General features: G+C 38.8%; 1 protein-coding gene across 1 annotated transcript in view; it reads right to left on the minus strand.

The window, feature by feature from the left end:
- LOC106089744 (fat-like cadherin-related tumor suppressor homolog) overlaps nt 1–22,448 on the minus strand; it is a 737,514-nt gene that overhangs the window by 456,987 nt on the left and 258,079 nt on the right. The window contains exon 12 of the mRNA XM_059363292.1: nt 410–681. Coding sequence (XP_059219275.1) covers nt 410–681 — 272 coding nt within the window. The remainder of the gene's footprint in view (nt 1–409; nt 682–22,448) is intronic.

The following is a 22,448-nucleotide window of genomic DNA, read 5'->3' on the forward strand; positions in this document are numbered from 1 at the left end:
GAGAAAATCCGCTTATTGGATTTATTTATCCAAGCCTTATATCGCTTGAGAACTATAATAACGAAACGAATATGAAGTAAACTCACTATTCGAACGAACGAACACTCTAAACATTTGACTATGTACTATATTGCAATATCTACGGTGTAGGCTATAAGAGAAATAGACTGTAATTTTTATTGGCATCTCAGATAAATACTCAAAAATAATCCATTGTATAAGTAACCAAATTACGAAATGCGTCCCATAGTGGTTGGTGTGTATTGCGATCTCTAGCGTTCCTTTTCCATTTGCAAAGAAAAATCTGCGATCTTAAGCTCGTCTCGAGAGAGAAACAAACAAAAATTGTAAAATTTAATGATCTTCGCCCTAACAGGCAAAAACCTTGAAAATTAAATAGAATACTTACTTTGTAACAATTATACCAGTAGTATTGTCTATTTGGAAACTTTCATTTATATTGCCATCTATAATGTCGTAACGAATTTTGTTGTTGATGTCTATATCAGCGTCAGTTGCGCGGACTTGAGCTATTTGAATGCCTTCATAGGTCGGAATATATAGAGTAGCATTCATTTCCTTCATATCGAACGCTGGCGGACAATCATTCACATTCAGCACGTGGATCGTTAACTTAGCAACAGTTTGCGAATATAGTTTGGGTGAGCCCCTGTCGTTGACCTGAAATATAACATTTTGTTAATATTTATCTTCCGATACATTGACACTTTAGTGCATATTTATGTTTATTTATAGAAAATCTATCTAAAAAGACGTAGTGTGGATATAAACCAAGTACACGGCGTTTTAAAATAAAAAAATGCATGAATCATTGTCACAAAGAAATGAGTATTAAAATCAAGTTTTTTTTTTTTGCCATGAAACCCAATGATATATAGAATAAATGATATTAGTCCCTTAATTCAATATAAAAAAAGAAATGAATTAAAGTTTGCTGCAACTTTATAAAAGAGTATTGTATTTTTAAGGACAAGAAATTAATATCCTTAAAAAGGAAGGCACGGCATGAAAATTAGGCTAGTGCGACTTCTAGATAATGTTACTTTACCTCAACATTTAAAATGCATTTTCTGCTTTGAATAATGCAAAATAAAAATGCAAATTTTGCCCATGAACATTCCATTAAGGAAACTCTGGAAAACTGGTGCAAACTCCTCACAAATCTATGAGTGGTGTCCGATTCTATTTTAAGCTCAATGATAAGGGGCCTCCTTTTTATAGCCGAGTCCGAACGGCACCTCTTTGGGGAGAAGTTTTTACAAGGCAAAGTACCTCACAAATGTCGCCAGCATTAGGAGGGGACAAGCACGAATCTTATATACCCTCCACCATGGATCGCATCTGTTGAGTTCTTTGCGCAGTATCTCTTTATAGGCAAACAAAGAATAATAAATAAGGACGGATGAGGAGGAGCTATATCAAGTAATAGTCTGATTCGGGGCTCAAGAAGCAAAATCGGGAGATCGTTTTAAATGTGAACTTTGTCAAGCTATAGATCGATTCAGACCATATTGCACACGTATGTTGAAGGCCATGGGAGAAGCCGTTGTACAAAATGTGTGCCAAATCGGATGAGAATTGCGCCTCTACAGGCTCAAAGAGTCTAGATCGCAGATCGGTTTATATGGCAGCTATATCAAGTTAGATTTAGACCATATTTCGCACAAATGTTGGAAGTGATACCAGCACGTGCCAAATTACAGCCAAATCGGATAAAAATTGCGCCTTCTAAAAGCTCAAGAAGTCAAGACGCAGGATAGGTTTATATGGCATCTAAATATGGCTATACTTAGCACAGTTATACCAAAACACTATGTGCAACATTTCAGTCAAATCGGACGAAAATTGCCCCCTTTAGAGGATCAAGAAGTCAAGACCCAAGATCGCTTTATATGGCAGCTATATCAAAACATGGAGCGATTTGCCCCATTTACAATCCCAACCGACCTACATTAATAAAAAGTATTTGTGCAAAATTTCAAGCGGCTAGCTTTACTCCTTTGAAAGCTAACGTGCTTTCGACAGACGGACACGGCTAGTTCGCCTTAAAATGTCAGGACGATGAAAAATATATATACTTTATGGGGTCTTAGACGCATATTTCGAGGTGTTACAAACAGAATGACGAAATTAGTGGAGGGTATAATGGTGGAGGGTATAAAAATACATAAAATGTAAGAAACTCTTACCAGTCATTTTAACTTATTTGGAATTTCAAGTGCTAATTTATAACAATAAAATGGAATTTTCCAAAATTCCGTTTTCTTGGTTTCGAAGAAAACGGAATGTCAGGGAAATCACTGAAAATCAATAATGTAAGCGCATAAGTTACTCATGGTGGTTGTGCGATAATAGTTTGCAGTTGTATGTCGGCATACGGAGTATTTATTGATGGAACAATGGACGCCAGTATATATTTAAACATGTTAACGGTAAATCTTCCCTCGAACGCTGGTAAAAAGATAAAGAATTTATGTTCCACGAAGATAACGACCCCATTAACAAAGCATCAGACGTCAAAGTGTGGCTTCTTTACGACAAAATTATCTCAAAGTCCAGACATAGAAAAACTTCACATTTCATCTAAGCCAACTCATAGACAAGTTCTGCAGTAATAATGGGACGAAATCACTCCAGAAATGTGTCGAAAATCGAATCGGTAGAATCGATGCCAAGACGATTAGAGGTCATTTGTGCCAACAAGGGTTACCAAACAAAGTACTAAATGTGATCTATATATATACCTTAACTTTGTGATAATTTTTTCTCGTAAAAGGTAGTTCATCCATTCAACATTTTATCCTTGAGAATTATATTGCAGAATTGCAAATATGTAGGTATTAATAAATTAGATACTATTGTTTCATCATCGACAAATGTTTTATATTATTTCATAAAATATAATTATTAGCAATTTTATTATGTAGAAGTTTGAATGATTAAAGCAAAAACTTAAAAATTTTTAGGAAACAGCTAAAAAAATTTTTTTTTTCAGAAAACATAATGGCACTTTTAATGGTCGCTTAATATATTTTCCGCTATTATAACATCTTGAATAACTTCAGTTTCATTCGACAATTTTAAAGCCAAAACGATTTATTTATCACTGGCGAGAACATCAAAAACAAATGTCAGCGGTCTATTTCTATTTTTATTTAAGTCTACAGATAATAAATACCTTACAGACTAATAACAATATATTTATATTTAAACTTTCTCGATTCTCCGATAGATCTATTATATCTTTCAGTTGATTAAATTGGTAACATAGGTGCCGAAAAGGATCATTATTGGCATAGTTGGTTTTATAATAAGAAATTTTCAAAAGATCAAAATATCTGGTAGGTCTGATAGGAACATTAAAGAAAATTCGACTCAAAAGAAAGCAGGAATCTATTTGACCATGAATTAATTTAGTCAAAAACGTAATGTTTAGCATGGTTCTACGACTTTTAATGTAGGTAGCTTTATAAGATTTAATCGCTACTCAAACGAAGGTAATGAACTTCTGTCCCACCCATTTTGACGGAGACAAAATAAAAGAAATTGTTTTTGAACCGATTCTATCAAATCAGAATGAATATTGTAGTGCGGATCCCATACCACTGAACCATATTCGAGATTACTTCTGACTAGAGACGTACATAAGTTTTTCGTCACAGAGAAATCATTGAGTTCTTTACTCCAGCGTTTCATGAAGCCAAGAGCACTACGTGCTTTGTTTACAACCATTGAGATGTGTTGACGGAATTTTAAGTGTTGGTTTAGAACAAAACCAAGGTCTTTAAAGCTATAGACTACTTTAAGTTGATTGGAACCCAAAAAGTAGCTAGTTTGAGGAGAGGTTATTCTTGAAAATTATATGTGTTTGCATTTGGAAATATTAAGTTCCATAAAGTTCTGGTGGCACCATTCGTAAAGAGTATTAAGGTCATACTGAAGATAACACTGTTCATCAGAGTCTCTCGTTAATGTGAAGATCTTTACATCATCTGCATACATCAAAATATTCAAGTGCTTTAAAGTAAGAGGGAGATCGTTTATGAACAAACAAAACAGCACAGGGCCTAGGTGGCTACCCTGTGAAACACCTGAAGAGACAACAATTGATTTGGAAACTGCAGTACCAAATTTAACTCTTTGAGTACGTCCAGTCAGATATGATATGATCCACTTTAGTAAAGATGAACTGAAACCAATAAGGTATATTTTTCTTAACAGAAGGTTGTGGTTGACTTTATCAAATGATTTACTAAAATTGATATATATAGTATCCGTTCCCTAAAGCCATCGTTGACCAAACAAGTAAATATATCTAGAATATTTGTTATCACGATTTCGACTTCCGGAACCTATGATGGTAGGGAAACAATATAGAAGAGACTTGATGTGAAAGAGTGTCAGTCAGAATTTTCTCTAATAGCTTCGGAATAGCATTCAAAATTGAAATGCCCCTGTAATTAGATACCTCATTGCGATTTCCGGCTTTAAATAACGGTCTTATATAAGATTGCTTCCACAATTCCGGCAGATATCCATGCTTTAATGAACTGTTGAAAAGTGTACAAAGGGGATACGAAAGTTCGAGAGCGCAATGCTTTAAAATGTTCGATGGAATTCCATCTGGACCGGGATTTTCAAGTACTACGTTTTCGCCAATCCCAGACACGTCTATAAAAGCTGAATTGTTGATTTTGTATGGATATGTTCCACATAAATCATAATAATTATCTGAGTAGGTAGTGCTAAAAAAGACAGCAAAGATGTCGGCAATGCCTGAATCATTATCAGCGACTTTGGCTTTATATCTAAGAAAGTTCGGTAAACTAATACAACGGCGCTTTGAATTCACAAATTTGTAGAAGGATTTAGGATTTGATTTCAATTGATTTCTAATTTTATTCAAATAAATACCATATGCCAAATTTGTTTTCTTTATTACATTCGCATCTTGCTAAAGAACACATCGAAAAGTCAGACGTTGACCCTGAGCGTTTAAACCTTTTATATTATTTATTCTTCTTGTTCTTCAGCCTAGAAAGATTGGTTGTATTTCATGGAGGACCAGATGCGTTGCAAAAAGTAGTTTTAGGGACAGATTGAGAAATAAAGTCAAGTAGCACAGTATAAAAAGTTGAAATCATTTCATCGATATCTTTAGATCTGAAAATTTCATTCCAACGAACGGATGAGAGTAGTGAGTTCAGTTTGATGTAATCAGTTTTAGCAAAACAGTACACTTTTTCAATTTTTTTCATCTCTTTTAACTTTAAGAGTGGGATAGGGTATAGTAATGTGTGTGTCGTATGATGTCTATCCGCAGGACTTACAACCGGAACATTAGAACTTAAACAAAACTTAGATGGTTGATTAACGAAAACAAGATCGAGTAATTTAGAAAATGAATTGTTTATGTAATTAATTTGAAAGAGACCTAAATTTAAGAATATGCCCATGCATTCATTAGAAATGTCATTTGGTATCACGGGTGTTAAATCACGCCTATATATTTGATATTTGGAATGTGATATTTCAGAATCGTATACCTTATTCTGAAGCCCAGTTTCAGTAAAAGCGATGATATGAAAATCGAAAATAAAGCTGTCTGAGTAAAGAGATGAAAGTTTTGTATTTAACCCTCTAACATTTTGATATACTAGAGATATGTGATCAGCAGCAAATGATAAATTCAGTTTTTTGGCATAATTTCAGAGTTAGAATTAATTGGGAGATAAACAACATCAGATCGAGTCGTATATATTCTCGGATAAATGCCTTAGCGGTTATCCTCTCCTACTGATGGCGACATTTATTTAGGCGTGCCAGATGGTCGGGATTATCCCGACTGTGGCTGTCCCGACTACTGGGGAAAAATATTTGAATATTTGAAGCAGTCAAGTAATATTATATGTCCGTCAGTGTGTCTATCTGTCACCGTCAGTCCTCCTGTATTTTTGGTCTAAGAACACTACTGGTTTCACAAAAAATACTATTAGAATGATGAGTTGTATAAGCTGCTTTTACATCGGAGCCAAGTATGGGACACATAGGTTCAACTTTCGATATTGTCGGTTCTCATGATGGCCATATTCTTGGTACACTTCGTCAACCTCTGAAGACAAGGCACACCATGGCTTCATCTAGTCACTGCTGGCCACTGTGCTGAATTTATGTTGATTTCGAGGTGCTCCCTCGGTGTCTTCAATGACGTACTGTCGAATCGCAAAACTTTCTTGACGATGTACTTTGTACTGTACTTTGCATCAAGTTTCCTAGACTCTCCAGTGCTCGGCATTGCACTCTTAATCAAAACGAGATCGCCTTTGTTGTATAGGAAAGGTGATATATATTTTGCGTCAAACATGGCTTTCCACACCTTATTCGCTCGGGGTGTCCATACTGCAACCTTGGTGTGTTTTCCGATTAGACAGTGACCTGTCATGACGGCACAATGACTGAGACGTCTGTTCTAGCCAATGACAGCAAAGCGGAACACCTCTTCAAGTCTAGATTAGGCCACATAGTTTTGGAATGCTCACAGCCCTCTTTTTGTGACCATCTATCATTCGATGTCTTTCGGGTTTGGTCTTGAAAACTTAGCTTACATGGCGCTAGAGGTATACCCACAGATTCCATTATTACTCTTTACAATTCCTTGGCCCGGCACACAGAACAGATGAATTTTGAACTGTTCAGCCATCTTGTTAAGAGATCTGCGACAGTCGAGGGCGGTTTTTGTGTTTAGAAATACGTTCTCCAGGGATTACATGGCTGCCTGAGAAGATATTTATGCCAATCGTCGTAATGAAATTATATCTTAGCCATTCCACAACTTCATTAATTGCAAGGATCTCTGCTTGATACACACTGCAGTGGTCAGGTAACATTTTCGATAATACCAGTTATAGATGTTTAAAGTACACCCCAAAGACCACCATGTCGTTTTGTTTGGAACCATCCGCGTAGAAGTCTACGTAACTTCTGGTGCCAGGGATATCGTAGTTCCAATTGGTTCTATCAGAAATAGTGGCACAGTAATTTTTATCAAAAAGCGTCTCAAGTAGGGTGTAATCCACACTGCCTGGAACATCGGATATTGTATCAAGGATAACACAGTGTCCTCTTAGTACTGGGAAACTTCCCCTTACCGCAATTTCCACGTCGTCAGCATACGCGACCACTTTTACGCCTTTTCTTCCAGAGACAATAATATCTTGTTAATGGCTATATTCCAAAGTAGAGGAGACAGTACACCTCCTTGAGGCGTTCCTCTGCTGACCCACCTTTTTGGATCCACAGATCCGAAGCCTGCCGCAATGCATCTTTTGGTAAGTAAGTTATTAATAAAAAGTCGTACCTAACCTAACCTAGCATTTCACATAGTCATTTATTCGTCTGAACTAGAAATGTTGCCCTTTCTTATTTATGGTGCCATCTAACCCAGGATGTCCAACTTCATCATGGCATTGTCGAACTATTATCCATCGCAAACAATTTGGAATGACTGCTCTAAATAATGAGGAAATAGTAAAGGGTTCCAAATAGGAACACTAATAGTAATGAATTGGGTTTGATAAATAATTACGGCAATAAAAATGAGTTCGGGAATTAGTATAAGGGTTTTATTTCATTTTGTTGGAGATGATACCTGGTCGACAGTTCAATGGGGAAAGAGGGCGATTTAGCTTAGACAGTCGCCAACAAGATTCAGTTTCTGAGCCTACGAATGTGGTTCAAAGAGAAATCATGTGTGGTTCAAAGAAAATTCATATGTGGTTCAAAGAGATTTACGTCTAATGGATTATGTTACGTGTTACATATTATGATTTATAGTTCATTAGAGTTTATGTTTTTCTTAAATTACTTTTAACATTGACCAACATATCATTCTCCTCTCTGGTTCGTCTTCTTTTCTACAGTCGGTATAATTAAATCAGAAACTCCTTACAGTAATGCGTCGGCTGAGATAACTCAACCCCTTCTCTTATTATAACCCCTTCTCTTATTATAGTCATCTGTCGTAATGTCTATATGCATCAGCTACACCTTTACATTTTTTGGGTCTACTTCGTCTTCCACGGGAGCTCTACTCATCGAGCATATTCGAGCAGCTTTAACAACCGACACGACACACGTAGAACTTCGGTGTCACGGTTTGTAAACAGTAAAATGTTTTCCAAGTAGATGCATTCAGAATCAATCACATGCTTCCACTAGGGCAAGGACCATCAATTCCTCTTCGAATCGCTGCACATTCGGCTAAAATATGCAATTGGTCTCCTTTATCCGTTAACTTCAACCTAGATGAGAATTGCGGTAAGCCCTATGCTAATCGCATGTGTGTGCAGTTCTTAGTCTTTGTTAATATTGTAAATACCTACAACTGGTTCACTAGTTATTGCTCGAATCAGAGTTCTAAAAGCATTTTCACATACGTCTGATCAATTGATTGAAACATCCTGTTAAGTCAATCTGTTCAGTGGGGCAGCAATGTGGGCATAATTCTCGACGAACTTACAAAAATACCCAGTTAATCCAAAAACTTTGAACCTCGGTCACATTCATCGGTGTTGGAATTTCTTCAATCGCAATAAATTTCAATTGGACTGGTCTTATATCATCTTTGTCCATTTCATGTGCCAAGAACGTGACGCTGTCCTTCATGACGAAACATTTCGATATCCGAAGAGTTAACCACCCTCGTCGGATAATTTCCAAAAATTCCTCCAAATTCCGCAGACTTTGTTGAAAAGTATCGGACGCAACAATAATCTCGTCAACAAAGCTAACAACTTTACCCCTCAAAGAGTCGACCAGCTTCATCATCGTCTTTCGAACCTGTAGGTCACGTTCTCAAGTCCGAAAGGCATTCGATTAAACTCAAAATGACCACTGTGAGTGATGAACGCAGTGTACCCCTGGACCGCTCATCTACTTCAATCTGGTAATAGCTGGACATTAAATCAACAGTTGTAAAATACTTTTTATCTGAAAGTGTCGACAGCACACCACATTTGGCATTGCCCATGGCTGTTTTTCAGTTACCTCATATAAAACCCGGTAATCCACACATAATCCTTATACGGTCCTCTCTTTTTGCCCTTGGAGCCAGTACAATCGGAGATGCGTATAACGACCATGACCACTTGTTGTTTTGGAATCGGTATCGCAAAAGGTTTTCTCAAGACCGATTTGGGAGATAATGCAGATATCTATATCTTTATTGCATTACATTTCCCAAGTCCATTTAAATTCTCACCGAAACAATTCGAATAACTGTTCAATAAACAAAACAGTTTTTTCTTTTCATTGTCTTTCAAATGTTCACCACACCAAATACTCTTCTAGCGATTTCAATAAATCCGAACACTTAACGAATGGCATTGCGCATAAGGTTCTCCGTTAAACCTCATCGTGTGACGCACTAATATAATAGCCAATATGCTATAATACTTCTCAACCATCGTCTCACCTTTGTTTTGATTAGTATTCATCAATTGAATATAAATATCGGCACTGTTTATAACGCATGGAAAGTCGTCCAAAAACACGACAACAAAATCAATTCAGTCTGATCATTTACCCAACATTTTGCGGCACCCAAGAATTTACTTCGGATCGCAAATAACACACGCATTGGTATGCGACTTTCTTCTTCAACTCATTATTCAGCAAATTGAACCGATGTGACCGCACACTAACATGGTTATTAAAAGCAAACGACGGTTGCCTATGAGCATTATCCTTCCTAGTTTCACAATGATTAGCAAAATCATTGTCTCCAGATAATACTTGTGTTGAATCTATACACATTCATCGTTGTAGTTGTGTGTAAGGGCGGATTTGCTTTCGTTCTTCTACGCATATTAGAATGTGACGTCATCGACACATGCATAGGTGATGTAGCAAATCTTCGTTGTTGATCGAACATAAAGTTGGCATCATCCACCATATTCGATTGTCTTTATACACACACACTGGCGGATGTCAGCTGCTATACATTGGCGACAGCATGTCGTCCACAATAATGACTTTCTGTCGATGTATGTGTCGTAGTTGGCACACAAATTGATTTCGGTTGGTAACAAGCGAATACGCAAGTCCCTTGGCGTCAAAACATGCAGAGATACGCTCGCCATCCACATTCTAGTCATTGCTATAGTCGACTAGCAAAAATTTTTGTTTTTCGTGTCTGCTTTGCTGCTCCGTCGTTCTGTCCGCTTCGTCTTGGAACCTTCTATGTTTCCTCCTTTCAAAACGGCAGTTCAATTTTCTCGACAACAGAATCCACTGGCAGCATCACGTTTGTGCCCATCGTCGACGACGTCGTTAAGCATGTTTGAACTTGTCGAGTGAGCGGGTCCATTGTCCGCATTATGTCACCCCTCAGTTTCTCCACCACACTCTGCGTTGTCACCTTGTCGTTTTGCTGGAATTCTTACGGTTCCTCTTGTTCGTTGCTTGAGACATATCTTCGTCGTTGTACATTTTCGATTTTACGTCCCTTCCTTCAGCTGTACTATTGTCCACGGCTCCATACGACACGGGTATGAATTTCACAATTATGTAACGTACTTCCGCACACGTTTACACATACACACTTTCAAGAGTATCAACGTCACAATTAATGTAAACGATAGTTCGTTTCGATCCCACGTCTGAAAATTGTCAAGAGTTGGACGAGTGGAATGAAGGTTTAAATTCAAAATGTTTATAAAACTAAATAATTGTACTGAAAGTTTATAATAAAGAAAAACAGTACGGCAGAGATCGGTTGAGATGCTTCTCACTCATCTTCATCGCACTTGACAACTGTCCAGAGTTGCCATCATTTGTAATTCATAAGGGTATCCATCACCCAAAAAACGGATGACAACAGTAATCGTATATTAAGTGGAGTTAGAGATGCCTGTCCGTCCATCTGTTTATCAAAATGCACTAACATTTTTGCACGAATACTTCTTTTTAGTGTAAGTCGATTTGGATTTTAAATAGCCATTTAGGATATAGTCTTGATTTGACTTCTGAAGCTGGTAGAAGGTTCAGTAACTACCTGATTTGGATGACATTTTTCACATGTCGTTTTTTTATTACTTCCAGGTTCCACAAACAGTTGGTCCATGTTTCATTTAACATGAAATAGTTCCCATATAAACCGATATCCCAATCTGACTTCTTTAGCTCCATGACGATTAAACCATAAACCACGGGAAATATGTCCTAAATCGAATATATAACCTTTATGTAATCGCCTGATTTGCCTACAACAATTTGTTCAAACTACTTGAGAAATTCGGTCCGTGGAAGAAGAAAGGAATGTAAGATGCGTGAAGTTCCATGTCGAACTTCGAGCGCTCTCTCTTGTTTTGTTATTAAAAACCGAATTTTGGTGTTTTTTTTTTTGTTTTAAGGAAATCCCGACTAACCCCGATTCATAAGATTGAGTTTCCCGACTTCCAGTTCTGAGGACCTATCAAGGCTACACTTATTAGGCATTTACCTTATGTAATCGGCCGTGAAAACTTCTCTACTAGAGTGCTGTCGGTCTACAGCAAGATATTCGTACTCGGCAATTAAAACGAGGCCCCTTATCATTGGGCTTAAACTTGTTTCGGATAGAAAATATCAATATGAGAGAAATCTCTCCGCGAGAAATTTCTCTTATATCAATGATTGCTGTACGATTCCAGTTTTTAGCTCAATGATAAGCGACCTCGTGTTTGTAGCTCAGTTCTAATAGTATGCCGCTGAGAGAAACCAAAATGTACAGAAGTTTTACATGACTGATCTCTGATATTTTGAGGATAACCACCGCTGAACATTTTTTCTGGTTGAAACCCATGCATTTGGCGTCATAAGCGACATTTCGGAAGACTACTCAGAAAAAGACTTGGGTAAGATAATTTAGATTGTCCATGATGACAATGTCATCAGGATTACGACTGCACTGGTGGGGTCTTTCAAAGATAGTTGTCCCCCTTCGGGAAAGGAAATCAGTCCAAGAAAAACCCTGGATGACCGGGGAGATTCGCAATATTGGGAAAGAGGTCCGCAGATTTTTAACAGAGCACGCCGTAAACAAGTGGAAATACATTGGGATGTGTATTACACATGGCTCAAGGAATACATTAAGAATACCAGAGCAGCAAAACGTGCCTCCTGGAAGCTTTTCTGCAGATAGGTCGATAGAGTTAATGACGCCGCCAAGATGAAAAACTTTCTGTCAAAACCCCATGTCTAAACAAAAAATCCATTTTCCACAGGATACGAAGGGGCTCACGGAGACACCGAAATCTTGGAATACTAATGTTGATCGAAGGTTTATGATTACAGAATTTATGGAGAAGGAATCCTTGAGGGAATCCATTTAAGTTACCCGGACCTGATGGAATATTTCCGGCGTTACTAAAGAAGGATGCAGACCATCTGGCACCCCACTTGGCCAATATATTCACAGCGTGCCTGGGACTTCCATATACTCCGAAAGCCTGCCTTGGGTATTTCTACCTAAGCCCGGCAAGGCAAGTTATGCGACACCAGAGGCCTACAGAACTATAAGTCTTACGTCCTTTCTGCTCAAAACCATGGAACGTATTGTGGGCACCATGATAAAAAGTAGGACATCCAGCGAACTGCTCAAATACGAACAGGTGCACGAGGTTGTGCAGGTATTAGAAGAATTATTCGATGCCAAGGCGTACACATTGGCGGTATGTATTGCCATCGACGGGGCGTTTAACAGTGTGCCTACACACTGATTCAATCCTTAGACCAATACCGGGTGGCCAGGGTATTTAGAGAAAGGATAAACCATATGCTAAGGAACAGATGGATAAATTGCGGGTCCCATGACATAAATATAAGGGAGAAAGTGGAAGAAGGCTCGCCACAGAGAGACATTTTATCGCCACTCCTTTGGGTGACCACCATATATGGCCTATTGCGGATGTTGACTGAGGAGGGATTTGAATCAGTATGCTATGCAGACGACATATAATACTTCTTAGGGGCAAGGATTCGAACAGCTATGCAGAAGGGCTGAAAAGCTCTTGCATATGGCATATGACTGGGCTAGACCCAGATGCATCAATGTTAACCTAGAAAAGACTGAAATAAGCCTGTTCACGATGAAAACTTAGGTGGACCAATTTAACGCACCACGTTTCCAAAATAAAACGATTTCGATATCTAACAAGGTCAAAAACTTAGGTGTGATCTTGGACAGGAAACTTAATTGGAAGTGTCAAATTCAGGAGCGTACTGAGAAGGCTCACAGCTGTTGGGCACTGTGTAGACGGGCCGTAGGCTCGAAATGGGGCCTGGATCCGAGGATAATTCACTGGCTTTACAGCAGCGTGATTGAACCAATACTTACTTACGCCTCAGTACTTTGGTGGATTGCTATGGAGAAAAGTTCATAGAACATGTTGTCTTAGAATAGACGAAGCGATGAGGACCACTTAGGCACTGGAAACTATTCTAGATATCCGACCCATTGACATACAGATTAAGTGTGAGACAGCCATTGCCACTTTAAGGCGATGGGAGAATGGAGAGGATAGGAGCAGGTCATACCATCGCGGTATAATCGAGGCGACGAAAGGAAACCTACAAGGAATAGAAGAGGTTTCCGGTCGGATACCTGAGACGACACTGAGGTCGAGGGCGAGGCATTGCTGCCAGCGGCACAGTCTTGGACTGACGGAACCCTAGTGTCGCCGTCTGGAATTTCATGTTACAGGGATGGATCAAAGCTATGGGACAGAGTGGGCCTGGGCGTCTACATTGAGAACCCAGAGATTGAGAATTGTTTAAGACTGCCTGACCATAATACGGTCCTGCAGACGGAAAAATCCGCGATCACGGAATGCGTATGGTGATGTAATGTTAACGCGGATAGTAAAATTGCCATAAGGACAATAACAACCAGGACGGTAAGATCATGAACAGTTTTGGAATGTAAGAAGGAGATTAAAGCCTCCTTCTCTGAAGATGGTACGATCCGCATCGCTCGGGTGCCGTGCCATAGCGGAGTAACTGGAAATGAGAAAGCAGACAATTTGACAGTGAAGGCCAGAGCACTGCCGTCAATAAACTTGGTTAACCCCAAGCCTTTCGCTTGTGGAACAGCAAAACAGTCGGTAGAACGGCGAAAGTCCTATGGGGTGATCCGGATCGTGAGAGGACGAGGACATTACTGAGTATAGCATTTGGTATCATAACGGGACACATAGGACTGCGGCAAGTGATAGCATGTGTAGGGCATGTGGAGAAGCTGATGAGATGTTGGAGAATTTCCAATATCATTTGCGGCTTTCGCGGCTAACAGATACCGGGACTTGGGTAGGGCCACAATACCAGATATGAACCAGCTTAAGGGCGTGGCATGGAAAACTTTAAACGATTTTGTAAGTAGCACGGATTTCCTAACTTAGATTGCCTTTTTGGAAGTACTTTTTTTGAATTGAGAGCGCACAACAAGTCTAAATATATTTAAACTGATCTCTTTAATGATTTTTCGAACATATTCCAGCTAGAAATCATTTAAATTCAATGCTTTTTTTCAAAATTTGCATAGCAAGGAACTTATAAAATATTGGGTTGTTTTAAACGTACTTTGACTGACATAGTGGATCGCGATTTCTGATACGCCATGTATTTTTATCTCCACCTCTGTCAAATTGTTCTACATGGTTCCATGGTCGGGTCCCTTCGACTGTACAGAGTTTCCCTTCTCCGTACTACCAGATGTTTCAGTACTAGGATCTATACCTATCTTAGCCTTCCAAATCTTAAGTAAATGGACTTCTTGGGAGCAGGTTATGGTTCAATCATCGGCTCCCTGTTCGTTAGGTCTAAGTCTACAGTCGCTGCCTGTTGTTTGAATATTAAGATTTCTAACTATCCTAGTCTTTCGAATCTTAAAGTCCATGATGGTTCCGTCGTCACCCCTGCACTGTCTGTTGTTTAAGGATTATGATCTTTGCTTATCATGCAAATGCAAATTTTGCCCATGATCATTGGACTAAGGAACAAAGACAAACTTCTCACATATCAATGAGTGCAGTCTAATTCAAGTTTAAGCTCAATGATAGGGAGCCTCCTTTTTATAGCCGAGTCCGAACAGAGAGACGGTGATTGTCTCGTCGTCAGCCACCTGTTTGTTGGGCGGTATTGAGTCACCTGCCACTGCAAGGTCAGCGTCTCAATATGAGGATTTTTGCCTCTCCTAGTTTTCCCAATCTTAAAAAACGACAGCCATGGTGCGCCATGCCCTTAGTTTTAGCCAAACTCGTCACGGAGACTTGATCAATGCCAACCACAAGGAGAGTGCCTTCCTCCTTCGCCTCCCTGTGGAAGACCTCCCACTTCTCTGAGATCAAACATTGGTTTTGCTTGCCCAAGAATCCCATCATGCCTTCCGTCGCAAATTGACTGCCCCATCCCTTGATGAAAACCGCCGCCTTCGTGAGCTGGGGGATGTCCATCTTTCTCAACAGGTCGAGCTTTGCGACCTCTCAGGGAGCGTGGTTACCTCCGACGAGCTATTAAACTTTAACAATACAATCCGCCGACTCGAAGTGTAGCGTAAAGATGTCCCCTTTATACTCGCAGCTCATCATTTGTATGGGTTGGCCCCTAAACAGAGTTCCACACATGTTCGAAAATCCGCTTGATAACCAGATCCTCCACTTGGGACCGCTGATCTGATGGAATCCTACCGGATCATCTCATCTCTGTTGTGCTCCCTCGCCACACTTGCGTAAGAGGGCGGCTCCTTACCATTCTTAGCGACCTTTTGGAAGTGACAGTCCTTTAAGGCTTTAAGCATTAATCTCGACTACAGGTGCCAAGGCACTCACAATTATAGGATGGTCTTTGGAGTCCATTTTTAATCTTCTCCAAAAAGGCTTTCAAATATTTCGTAAAAAGTAGTACCTATTCCGATACACGGATTTTTTTCTTTGAGGCGGGAAATAAAAACACGTCCGCTCCACTAACGATTTATAAATTATCATTTGAATAATAAATAACTTCAATTGGAATTTAGAAATCTTCCTATGTTGGGTATTGGTAAATAATGATCCGGTTGTAAGTCCTGAGGATAGACATCATACGACACTCAAATTACTTATACCCTATCCCACTCTTAAAGTTAAAAGAGATGTAGCAATTGAAAAAGTGTACTGTTTTGATCAAACTGATTACATCAAACTGAACTCACTATTCTCATCTCTTCATTGGAATGAAATTTTGAAGATCTAAAGAAATCAATGAAATGATTTCAACTTTTTATACTGCGCTACTTGACTTTACTCCTCAATCTGTCCCTAAAACTACTTTTTGAAACGCATCTGGTCCTCCATGGAATACAACCAATCTTTCTAGGCTGAAGAACAAGAAGAATAAATTATATAAAAGGTTTAAACGCTCAGGGTCAACGTCTGACTTTTCGATGTGTTCTTTAGCAAGATGCGAACATAATAAAGAAAACAAATTTGGCATATGGTAGTTATTTGAATAAAATTAGAAATCAATTGAATTCAAATCCTAAATCCTTCTACAAATTTGTGAATTCAAAGAGCCGTTGTATTAGTTTACCGAACTTTCTTAGATATAAAGCCAAAGTAGCTGATAATGATTCAGGCATTGCCGACATCTTTGCTGACTTTTTTAGCACTACCTACTCAGATAATTATTATGATTTATGTGGAACATATCCATACAAAATCAACAATTCAGCTTTTATAGACGTGTCTGGGATTGGCGAAAACGTAGTACTTGAAAATCCCGGTCCAGATGGAATTCCATCGAACATTTTAAAGCATTGCGCTCTCGAACTTTCGTATCCCCTTTGTACACTTTTCAACAGTTCATTAAAGCATGGATATCTGCCGGAATTGTGGAAGCAATCTTATATAAGACCGTTATTTAAAGCCGGAAATCGCAATGAGGTATCTAATTACAGGGGCATTTCAATTTTGAATGCTATTCCGAAGCTATTAGAGAAAATTCTGACTGACACTATTTCACATCAAGTCTCTTCTATATTGTTTCCCTACCATCATAGGTTCCGGAAGTCGAAATCGTGATAACAAATATTCTAGATATATTTACTTGTTTGGTCAACGATGGCTTTAGGGAACGGATACTATGTACACCGATTTTAGTAAAGCATTTGATAAAGTCAACCACAACCTTCTGGTAAGGAAAATATATCTTATTGGTTTCAGTCCATCTTTACTAAAGTGGATCATATCATATCTGACTGGACGTACTCAAAGAGTTAAATTTGGTACTGCAGTTTCCAAATCAATTGTTGTCTCTTCAGGTGTTTCACAGGGTAGCCACCTAGGCCCTGGGCTGTTTTGTTGTTCATAAACGATCTCCCTTTTACTTTAAAGCACTCGAATATTTTGATGTATGCAGACGATGTAAAGATCTTTAGATCAATGAGTGACTCCGATGAACAGTGTTATCTACAGTATGACCTTGACACTCTTTACCAATGGTGCAACCAGAACTTTATGAAACTTTATATTTCCAAATGCAAAAACATATCATTTTCAAGAATAACCTCTCTTAAAACTTGCTACTTTGTGGCTTCCAATCAACTTGAAGCAGTCTATAGCTTTAAGGACCTTGGATTTCTTCTAAACCAACGCTTAAACTTCCGTCAACACATCTCAATGGTTGTAAACAAAGCACGTAGTGCTCTTGGCTTCATGAAACGCTGGAGTAAAGAACTCAATGATTTCTCTGTGACGAAAAACTTATGTACGTCTCTAGTCAGAAGTAATCTCGAATATGGTTCAGTGGTATGGGATCCGCACTACAATATTCATTCTGATTTGATAGAATCGGTTCAAAAACAATTTCTTTTATTTTGTCTCCGTCAAAATGGGTGGGACAGAAGTTCATTACCTTCGTATGAGTACCGATTAAATCTTATAAAGCTACCTACATTAAAAAGTCGTAGAACCATGCTAAACATTACGTTTTTGACTAAATTAATTCATGGTCAAATAGATTCCTGCTTTCTTTTGAGTCGCATTTTCTTTAACGTTCCTATCAGACCTACCAGATATTTTGTTCTTTGAAAATTTCTTATTATAAAACCAACTATGCCAATAATGATCCTTTTCGGCACCTTTGTTATCAATTTAATCAACTGAAAGATATAGTAGATCTATCTGAGAATCGAGAGAGTTTAAAAGGGAAAATTGTATTATTTTTAAATTCTTAGGTTAATACATTTGTAAATATATTGTTATTAGTCTGTAAGGGTATTTATTATCTATAGACTTGACTTGGAGCCGACTTATGCAAAATCTTGATAGCATGTGTGGAACATGTGGGAAAGATGATGAAACGTTGAAGCATTTTCTATGTCATTGGCGGCTTTCGCGGCTAACAGATAACGGGACTTAGGTGGGGACACAATACCAGATATAAACCAGCTTAAGGTCGTGGAATGGAAAACTATTAAAGGTTTTGTAAGCTGCACCCAATTACTTACTTACATTTTCTTCTTCGAGGTTCCTTTTTTAAAATTGAGAGCGCACAACAAACCAATTACTGGCTTAGATGTATGTCCATAGTAGCATGGGGCGGATTAATATCTACACCATATTTTCAACCTTAACTAACCTAAACGTTCCCACCAGAACTTGCAAGAATCTTATAAGCCTCAGTGACTTGTTTTATGGCGACTACAGGAGTTTTCACGTTGTTTGTGAAACATTAACCAAAGATCTGCCAAGTGGCAAAATATGGTCCAATTTCTTTGAAAATCCGGTAAAGCAAATCGCTGAACTGACCTCTTTTATGATTTTCCGAACGGTTGTTTTAAACGTAATGTGGATCGCGATTTCTGGTGCGCCATGTATTTTCATCAACACCTTTGTCAAATTGTTCTACATACCTAACAACTACTGAGAACAGTGTAGATCACGTTTGAAATGGAAGGTGACAAATAGCTACTTTTCTACCATGGTTATAAGGTATATGAGGCATTTCGGTTTTTTTTCTTCCGGCTATCTTCAGTCTGGCGAGGTTCTTCAACTAGTACAACAGTAACGCACAACAGTAGGAAACAAATCGTGCCTCCTTTCATGCCAGTCACTTATTGGGTTGCCCAAAAAGTAATTGCGGATTTTTCATATAGTCGGCGTTGACAATTTTTTTCACAGCTTTTGACTCTGTAATTGCATTCTTTCTTCTGTCAGTTATCAGCTGTTACTTTTAGCTTACTTTAGAAAAAAAGTATATTTGATTAAAGTTCATTCTAAGTTTTATTAAAAATGCATTTACTTTCTTTTAAAAAATCCGCAATTACTTTTTGGGCAACCCAATATAATATATATGAGGTGTCCCCGTCTTATAATCTCAGGCCCGATGTCTTGACCGCTAAGCACACTTTTCCCACCCAAAGCATAACGCCTTTGACAATCCAAGGGCTCGGAATTCAACAGATTGTCCCATTATAATGACTATTTTCTATTTAACAAAATAGCTATATATTTTCATTTCTCATTTAATTGGTATATTACTATATTTATTTTTATATATAAATTTCAACAGTAAATATTATATAACGACTTTAAAATAATCATTTTGATAATAAACGGCTTCAACAAGAATTTAGAAATCTCTCTAATACAGATATGTATGTTGGGTATTGATTGGTTAATAATGGCAAAAAAACTAAGTATAAGGCAAAAGAAAAGTAAACAAAAATAATCTAAGTAGTCAGTGAACATTGTGTGTAATATCGGAAAAGCAAAAGAAAGACAAGAAAAGGTCTGAAACTTAGCTAGTTCGGCGAGTTTTATGTAGGTGGCAATATTACCGGGTCTGCTTCTTCGTTATTTTTATCAAAAAAAGGTAGGAAGGCAAAACAACAAAGCAAACAAAAGACAACTGTAAAAGACTTCCGTTCTAAATGTTCCATCGATGTCAAGAAAGGCCTTTACTTTATCCGCAGTTGCTTCAGCTATATGAGCTAATAAATAAAATATTAGCTTAAAATACTTGCAGTACTTGCCACTTTTCGAATCTTGGACAACATTCACTTTACACATTATCATTGACTATTTAATTTTTTCAGAGATATTCGTTTATATAAAAATTTTTTCTTTTAATTACCTATAAATTCATATGATCATTTAAGAAATCAATAGTTAATTAAATAAATTTGAACCGAAAGAAATGTGTAGAACACCTGTAGATATACTGAGAACGAAATCTAAATTGATCTTAACACTCTGGAGGTATGCAGCAATTGGGCGGAAATCAAGAAGGAAGGACAGGCCAGCGCGAGTCAAATCAATCATACTCTTGCACAATTTCGCACACAGCTGTTTATTACAACGTGTGTAACTTCGTACTAAATTGTGTGCTTAGTACTTACCTTCGTACTGAGATGAGTGATGAGAAAATGAGAATATTTGCACAGTTTTCCATGTAGAATTCACTTCTTATAAACAAATTCGCTACAAACTTGCCTCTCTGCATTTCAATTTCAATGTTGAAATAAACAGGAAACGACTCAAACTACAGAAATGCCGAAACTACGTTGGGTACGACTCACAAGCCGGGCAATCACGATCTAATAGCCGATGCATGATAGTTACCTAAACCCTTTCGGTTAAAGCCCTCTAACTCACATATAGCATTACATAGTCCTCTCCTTACCCTACATTTCACAATCTTTGGGTGAAATTTTGCATTTATCGCCGTGACGCATCACTTTAAGAAAAAAAACATTCGAAAGGTTCGGTTCGGTTCGGTTTGTCCCTCATTGAACTGAATAACGCGAGCTCTCAGATTGTATGGCCTTGACGACCTTTCATGACATCTACTCGTATTCACCAAAACTTATCTCGAACCTGTCTTAGATGATCAGCATTACGCCGAATATCCATATCATCATATCACAGTCAGTTTTTGTTGTTGTTGTAGTAGTTTGTTGTGTTCTATCTTTTTTCTGTTTGATTCTGTTGAGTGTCAAGACCCAGGAAATCTGTGACTAAGATGGGGTGCGTTCACAGGGATCTGGGTTTGAGTCGAGTGGGTCTGGCTGGGCAGTTAAACAGGTGACGTGTATCGTGTGGTCCCTGGTTACAATCGGGACATACATCGTGAAAGTCGGCATCAATCCTTGCTCTGTAGGAGTTGAGCCAGAACTACTCTGGTTTGCCGGGGGAGGTAAATTTCTTCAAGCGCAATGGGAGGCGGTCGTTCTCCAAGGATTACATTCACCCGGGTTCCATTTACCGCATATGCAACCGCGTCTGCATAAATGTTGTCTAGACCTGTTTGATGTCCCACTTGATCTAGAGGTTCTCTCTTGTAGCGCTGAACCTTATGCTCCAGATCATGTAGATCTACCTTAAGGCTTCTGGGCGGTGAATAACTATCCACAAGATGATGATTTGGATGGTCTCTGCGATAACAGCCCAAGAGGTATTGCCTAGATAGCATGTGTTATGTCTTCGCACTTTGTCTCCTGATGGTACACATGAGAACTGAGGAGACAGCCAGTCGCCGAATGCAGGGAGGCATTCTGACAGGCCTGAATATTATTCCACTGCGTGTCACAAAGCTGACGAAAATACACTGGCACTGCATAACTTACCACAGACCGGCCAATTGCTTTGGCCGGGACGTGTTGGCGATGTCCTCAAATAGTTTGGCATTGCTGACCGTGTCGAGTGCCTTCGATAGGTCCAGTACCACGAGGACCGTCCTATCATATGCCCCGGGCTGACTGAAGCCAAGGCAAATGTGTGCGGTGATGGTATGAAAAGCAGTTGTTATGCTATGCAGTCTTTGAAATCCATGTTGATGCAAGGTGAATGGAATTTTCCTACGAGGCTCGGGAGGAGTAATGCCTCAAGCATTTTTGCTACTGGTGAGAGTAGGGGAATCGGTCTATACGACTCCCCCAAACTCGGGTCCTTTCCAGACTTCAGTAACGGGATCATTCTGCCCATTTTCCAGACATTGGGAACATAAGAGTGTTCAAAGACTGGTTGAAGACAGTAGTATAGTACTCAATTCCAGGTGAATCCAGTCTCTTAAACATCAATGTAGAGATTCTGTCGGGGCCCAACGCCTGGGATGATTTGGCTCCACAAACGACATTCGTAACTTCGCTCACGGTAAATTGTGATGGCTGTCCGTCGGCTCGAAGACCACGGATACGGCGAATGGCTCGCCTCCTTGTCCTGCCACTCTCGGGATGGACAATAAATTGACCATTGAACAAACTGGCGGATCTCTTCGGATTAATCACGGTTATTTCTAGATTCAGTTCACTGATTCTGGGGTTAGTGGGGTCCATATAACGAATCCCATCACGGTCGTCTTCAATCTGCTTTGCCAAAGCCATGCCACGCTGGTCGTTACCTTGAGGAGAATGC

This window comes from Stomoxys calcitrans, chromosome 1 (assembly GCF_963082655.1).
Source record: "Stomoxys calcitrans chromosome 1, idStoCalc2.1, whole genome shotgun sequence".
NCBI lineage: Eukaryota > Metazoa > Arthropoda > Insecta > Diptera > Muscidae > Stomoxys > Stomoxys calcitrans.